The sequence below is a fragment of the Olea europaea genome, unplaced genomic scaffold (genome assembly GCF_002742605.1).
Source record: "Olea europaea var. sylvestris unplaced genomic scaffold, O_europaea_v1 scaffold1561, whole genome shotgun sequence".
Classification (NCBI taxonomy): Eukaryota; Viridiplantae; Streptophyta; class Magnoliopsida; order Lamiales; family Oleaceae; genus Olea; species Olea europaea.
In genome coordinates, this window is record NW_019233214.1 from 138,944 (window position 1) to 144,583 (window position 5,640).

General features: G+C 34.4%; 1 protein-coding gene across 1 annotated transcript in view; it reads left to right on the plus strand.

Moving 5' to 3' along the window:
- The window catches only part of LOC111376781 (guanosine nucleotide diphosphate dissociation inhibitor At5g09550), a 6,569-nt gene extending 1,557 nt beyond the window's left edge, over window positions 1-5,012 (plus strand). The window contains exons 2-13 of the mRNA XM_022999782.1: window positions 377-439; window positions 633-716; window positions 953-1,060; window positions 1,157-1,329; window positions 2,105-2,216; window positions 2,824-2,904; window positions 3,019-3,081; window positions 3,364-3,465; window positions 3,640-3,764; window positions 3,926-4,136; window positions 4,493-4,567; window positions 4,676-5,012. Coding sequence (XP_022855550.1) covers window positions 377-439; window positions 633-716; window positions 953-1,060; window positions 1,157-1,329; window positions 2,105-2,216; window positions 2,824-2,904; window positions 3,019-3,081; window positions 3,364-3,465; window positions 3,640-3,764; window positions 3,926-4,136; window positions 4,493-4,567; window positions 4,676-4,729 — 1,251 coding nt within the window. The 3' untranslated portion in view covers window positions 4,730-5,012. The remainder of the gene's footprint in view (window positions 1-376; window positions 440-632; window positions 717-952; window positions 1,061-1,156; window positions 1,330-2,104; window positions 2,217-2,823; window positions 2,905-3,018; window positions 3,082-3,363; window positions 3,466-3,639; window positions 3,765-3,925; window positions 4,137-4,492; window positions 4,568-4,675) is intronic.
- The last annotated feature ends 628 nt before the right edge of the window (window positions 5,013-5,640 follow it).

A 5,640-nucleotide genomic window follows, 5' to 3' on the forward strand; every position in this document is an offset into this window, starting at 1 on the left:
GCTGAATTAAGAAAATGAATGAAATCGAACAAAATTCAGTTCAATATAATTGTTCCATGGCTGAAATAATAATACATAGTGATACTAGTTAATACTCAATAAAGAAATGCAGCTTAATCTTTTAGTACTAATTGATTAATGCATAGAAGGAATAGGAGTTGTTTCCTTAAGCCAAAGTTGATCAAATATATTCATTTCTTTACTCATGTCTTCTAGATTTAGCAAGGACTCTTTATTATCCCATACCGGAGTTTCTCTTCTAGCTTTGATTAAATAAACTATTACAGTCTTTAACTTTTACGTCTGCCACTATGTTGTTGATAAACCAATTTCTTTAGATTGGATTAAGTTTGCCATTGTGTGATTATTTGAGCAGGTTTTGCACATGGACAAAAATGACTACTATGGAGGAGAGTCCAGCTCGCTCAATTTGATTCAGGTAAATTTGATTTTGAGAATCTAAATATGCATTCATTCAAATATTAGATGCTCTTTCAGCCTCCTAACTTGGAATTTTATGAACATGTAATGGCGAAGTTAAAAACAAAAAATTGGAATACTCCACAAGAGATGCTTATTTTCTGTTTTCAGCTGCCCCTGTTTGTATCACAACTTAGTCTTGTTTCTTATAGCTCTGGAAGCGCTTCAGGGGAGATGAACAGCCCCCAGAGAATTTAGGTGCTAGCAGAGATTACAACGTTGATATGATTCCCAAGGTAGATGTACATTATTCTTCAATTTTTTTTTTTTTTTTATAAAATATGTATTTAGCCACCCTTTTTTCTCATGTCAATGGTGTAAATCCAGCTTGTTATATTTAAATCAATCATTAGTATTGGTAATGTTGAGTGTCGATTTAAAAGCGTATCATTGTTTCCCAGTGCATAGCCATCTTTCTTTGTTGTTTTTATTTTCTCTATGTTGTGTAACATTTTTCTATGCATTTTGTTAGTTCATGATGGCAAATGGAACTTTGGTACGTGTACTTATCCATGCTAATGTTACCAAGTATCTGAACTTCAAGGCTGTAGATGGTAGTTTCGTATACAATAAAGGGAAGGTATACTACTTGAAACAGTTTTAGCATCTGTCTGTCTTTGGGATACGCTTGAAACACATTTGTATAATTCTCATACTTGCAAAATTTGAGTTGTAGATCTACAAGGTTCCTGCAAGTGATGTTGAAGCACTTAAATCCCCATTGATGGGGCTATTTGAAAAGCGTCGTGCTCGAAAGTTCTTTATTTTTGTCCAAGACTTTGAAGAGAGTGACCCCAAAACTCACGAAGGGATGGATTTGAACAAAACCACAGGAAAAGAACTTATTGCGTAAGTATTTCATCCCTAATTATTGTTAAATTCTTTGAATTTTCTACTTTTCATAAGTTTTTTTTGACATCAAATATTTATATTGCTAATTGATTTTTTTTTTCCTTCCTCCTGTTTTCTTCAGCATCATCTCAATTAGTTTGTTAATGAATCTATTTTTTGATTATTTTGAGCATCTGAGGCAAAGTTGTTTCAATAACCTTAATGATGCATCAGAAAAAGCTCAAATGAGAAAACATTTTTGTTTCCTGTATAATGAAATTCGAGTAATATTTAATAGATACCATGGGGTTAAGATAAACAAATTTGGAGAATGTTACTGGTGGTCTTATGGCGTGGTGCTGGAATATTTTGGAGAAATTAGAGATGCAATACATGAGAAGGCTTTCTCAATCTGTTCAATTCATATACTATACTCTTTTGTTGTTCCCTTTTTCATGTCCTTGTTCTACGTGATGTTTGGGTGTTCAAAAAACATAGGAGATTAGTATTGACTGCTTTAGAAAGGTTGAAATTGTATGATTATAAAGCACTAATGTTCAGCTTAAGGTACAAAACAGCGGCGCTCACTGGAAGTTGATTATAAAAGCAAAAAAGCAAAGTTGTGTAATGAACTTTAATTTCTCAGGAGACATATACAAAGCATACATGCTTATTGTCATGTCCCAAAAGAAAAGATAGAAGGAAAAAAAAATCTTTCGAGTTTGTAGTAATTTATTTGTGAATGGCTACTATTTTATGAGAATTATTGATTGTTCTAATCTCATTAATGCAGAAAATATGAACTTGAAGATGACACAATTGATTTTATTGGCCATGCCTTGGCACTTCATAATAATGATAGTTACTTGGACCAGCCAGCTTTGGATTTTGTGAAGAGAATGAAGGTGGAAATTTTGTTTTACTGTAGTTTGGATTATTTGAATGTCAGCATTGATCTCCTTAGTAGCACCAGCATTGTGCCTAGTTCTTCTTGACCTATGGTTTAACAATTTCACGTTGATGATCTTAATATAAGATATATTACCTGTATGTTATAGACATTGGTTAATCCATGAAAAGAAATGGATTTTCTGATTTGGGAGATACGCCAAGTACATAGCCGGTAGAAAATAATCAGTTGTAACATTTTTTGGGTGTTCTTTAATTAGTATTGGCTCATGTATACTCTTATTTCCAAATACATTATTAACTATTTGCTACCAACTTCTTTAACAAAATTTTCATGTCTTTTCTTGGTGAAAGATACATATCTTCCTTTAGGTAGTTGGAGATAATTTATTAATAGTAATGTATGATCCTGCATTTACGTCTTTTTCTGAAAAGGGTATTTTTATTCATTGACACCAGCCATAATCACCATTGAACTACAACTAACAGCCATTGGTCCACCCAGTGTTGCGCCGATGAATGAGATTTTTTTATTACTTTCCTGTGCAAGCTTGTATATTTCAAAGAGATTATTAGTAACCATCCTTGTTTTCTTTCTAAAAGCTATATGCAGAGTCTTTGGCACGCTTTCAATCAGGCTCACCTTACATATATCCATTGTATGGACTAGGAGAATTGCCTCAGGTTTGTCTCTGCTTGTAATTTTTTTTTCTTATTTATTTTTCTGCTTGTTGATATCTATCCCAACTTAATTTTGTTGCATTGATCTGATTGTCCAGTTCGTGTCCAACTTTGCAGGCATTTGCACGTCTGAGTGCAGTTTATGGTGGGACTTACATGCTAAACAAGCCACAATGTAAGGTAATTTTTCATTTCTCCACAAAGGATAATTTTGGCCCTACTTCTCCCAGTGACTTAATTCCAGATGTCATCCTTTTCATAAAGGAATAAGGAAATGGAAGAAACAATATTATAGTAACTTGGTTTCTCCTATAATTAAAGCAAGCATATAATGTAAGTTTCGTAGGAATTTGAAACTCCACCCTCTGTGCAAATCTTAAATTATCCATTCCAATGACAAATTGGCTTGAGAAAGTGTTGCTTATGTTGGGACCTTGTATAAGTGAAATATTTTGATTGCAGGTAGAGTTTGATGGGGATGGAAAAGCTACTGGTGTGACATCTGAAGGAGAAACTGCTAAATGCGTAAAAGTTGTTTCTGATCCGTCCTATTTACCCGATAAGGTAACTTCCAGTGAGTTGGGACGTAGTATATTTATTACCCCCTGCTTAATTGATATATGCATTGAAATTCAATCATTTTAGCTGGCAGTCTGTCAAATAGTATTATGAATATACATTTCTGTTGCACGTCATGGGTTCTCTTCAGAACCTTTTTAAAGTAAATACTTGTCACAGGTCCAGAAGGTTGGAAAGGTTGCTCGTGCCATATGCATAATGAGCCACCCAATCCCAGACACTAAAGATTCTCATTCGGTCCAAGTCATTCTACCACAGAAGCAACTTGGTCGTAAATCAGATATGTATGTTTACCAAGTTTCCTGTTGATAATTTTTATGACAACAGGTTACAGAGAACTTCATAGGAGTTCAAAACATTATAATCTCAAATGGGAAACAAAAGTTCGGTACACGAAGTCATAGTTCTAGATAACCTTAAAGACATATTTGTTTATTTACAACAGGTATCTGTTCTGCTGTTCTTACGCACACAATGTGGCGCCCAAAGGAAAATATATTGCCTTTGTTTCAGCCGAAGCTGAGACAGACAACCCCGAAGTTGAACTGAAGCCAGGAGTAGACCTTCTTGGACCAGTAGACGAGATCTTTTATGAAACTTACGACAGATTGGTACCCTGTAATAACAGTGATGCTGACAATTGTTTCATTTCCACAGTAAGTATATAAGCTTCTGTCCAATATAATGTATGCATCTTCCCTAGTGAGAATTAGATGCTCTTCATTTGTGCTACTCAGACATGATAAAAGTAGTAATTGTTGGACTTTGTGGAGCCTAATTATTGTTCACTTATCTCCTCAACTGTGGATTGACCTTTTATTGTAAGGGTATATTGTGGGTTCATAGTATTAGGTTGCCTAGCTTCCTAAGGCATATAGAGGAATCTGAGGGGGGCTTTTTTGTAAGATAAGGTAGATGGACGTGAGGAAGAGAAACTTGTAATCTCCACTTTCACTATACCTTCCACATTGTTTTTCACCGATCACTTGCTGCATTTTATCATTTGTTGCAGAGTTATGATGCAACCACACACTTCGAGTCCACTGTAACAGATGTTCTAGCCATGTACACCAAGATAACTGGAAAGGTAACTGATGGATATACATAGTGAAAATTGCACGAAGAAAGTGTGTATAATTTTCAGAAATTTGATAGTTACTTTTTATATATTTATTCTCTCTCTTTCTTGGTTCAGGTTCTTGATTTGTCAGTAGACCTGAGTGCTGCAAGTGCCGCTGCTGAAGAATAAGCTTCATTTTCTCCTCATTCTTCGAACAATTCGCCTAGTCTATATCAGACATTCAAAATGGTTCTGATGCTTTCAGGCAAATCACTATACGCTTTGCATTAAGTTCCATCAAGAAAATTTTGCTGGAAAGAGTTTTTTGGACTGTATGTTTGTTAGATCTTGCAATATGACCATCGTTTTTCATAGGTTTTAAAGAGCTGTGTTTATTGCATCTCTAATTCATGCAATATAACTTGCGATAATCTGAAAACACATTGAATGTTTCATCACTCTTTTCAACTTACCTTTGTTTGCAATATTCCTTCTCTCTTGGTTAGGAATTACTTTTGTTAGAAATTACTTCCGGGTTAGTTTTAGCAGATATAACAAGCGTCTAGTAAGTTTGCAAAAAGCAAAAGTAAAAACTCATGAAAGGGTATCATTGATAAACAAGGAGTAGATATAAACAAGACGTAGCAACATCCATTTAATCATAATGAATTAAACCTAGTTTCAAACAATGCAGCATTATTAGCAGGCATGACTATTTAACTAACTTGCACAACTACTTTTTTCTATTTTTCAAATTTTTTTGTTTGGATTTCTAAGTGTATTTGATTATTTATTTATTTATTTATTTCGGTTGAAATTTGGAACAATTTTAAATGACACTAATACTTAGCCGCCTAAGTAGACTTGAAAACATAAAGATGCACAAACACATATGATTGACATGTCACACCCTCAAACTTAAAATAACATTATCCAAATGTTATTAATCAAGAATAAGGAAAGAGAACTTCATGGGGTGACGAGTAGGGGCGGAGCTAGCACTTGGTAAGCCATGGCGGTTGTCCTTGTTGACTTCACCAAGAATTTTTTTTCCATATATTGGGTGGTTGCTTGATGGCCGCTCGAGCAACCATTGAGCA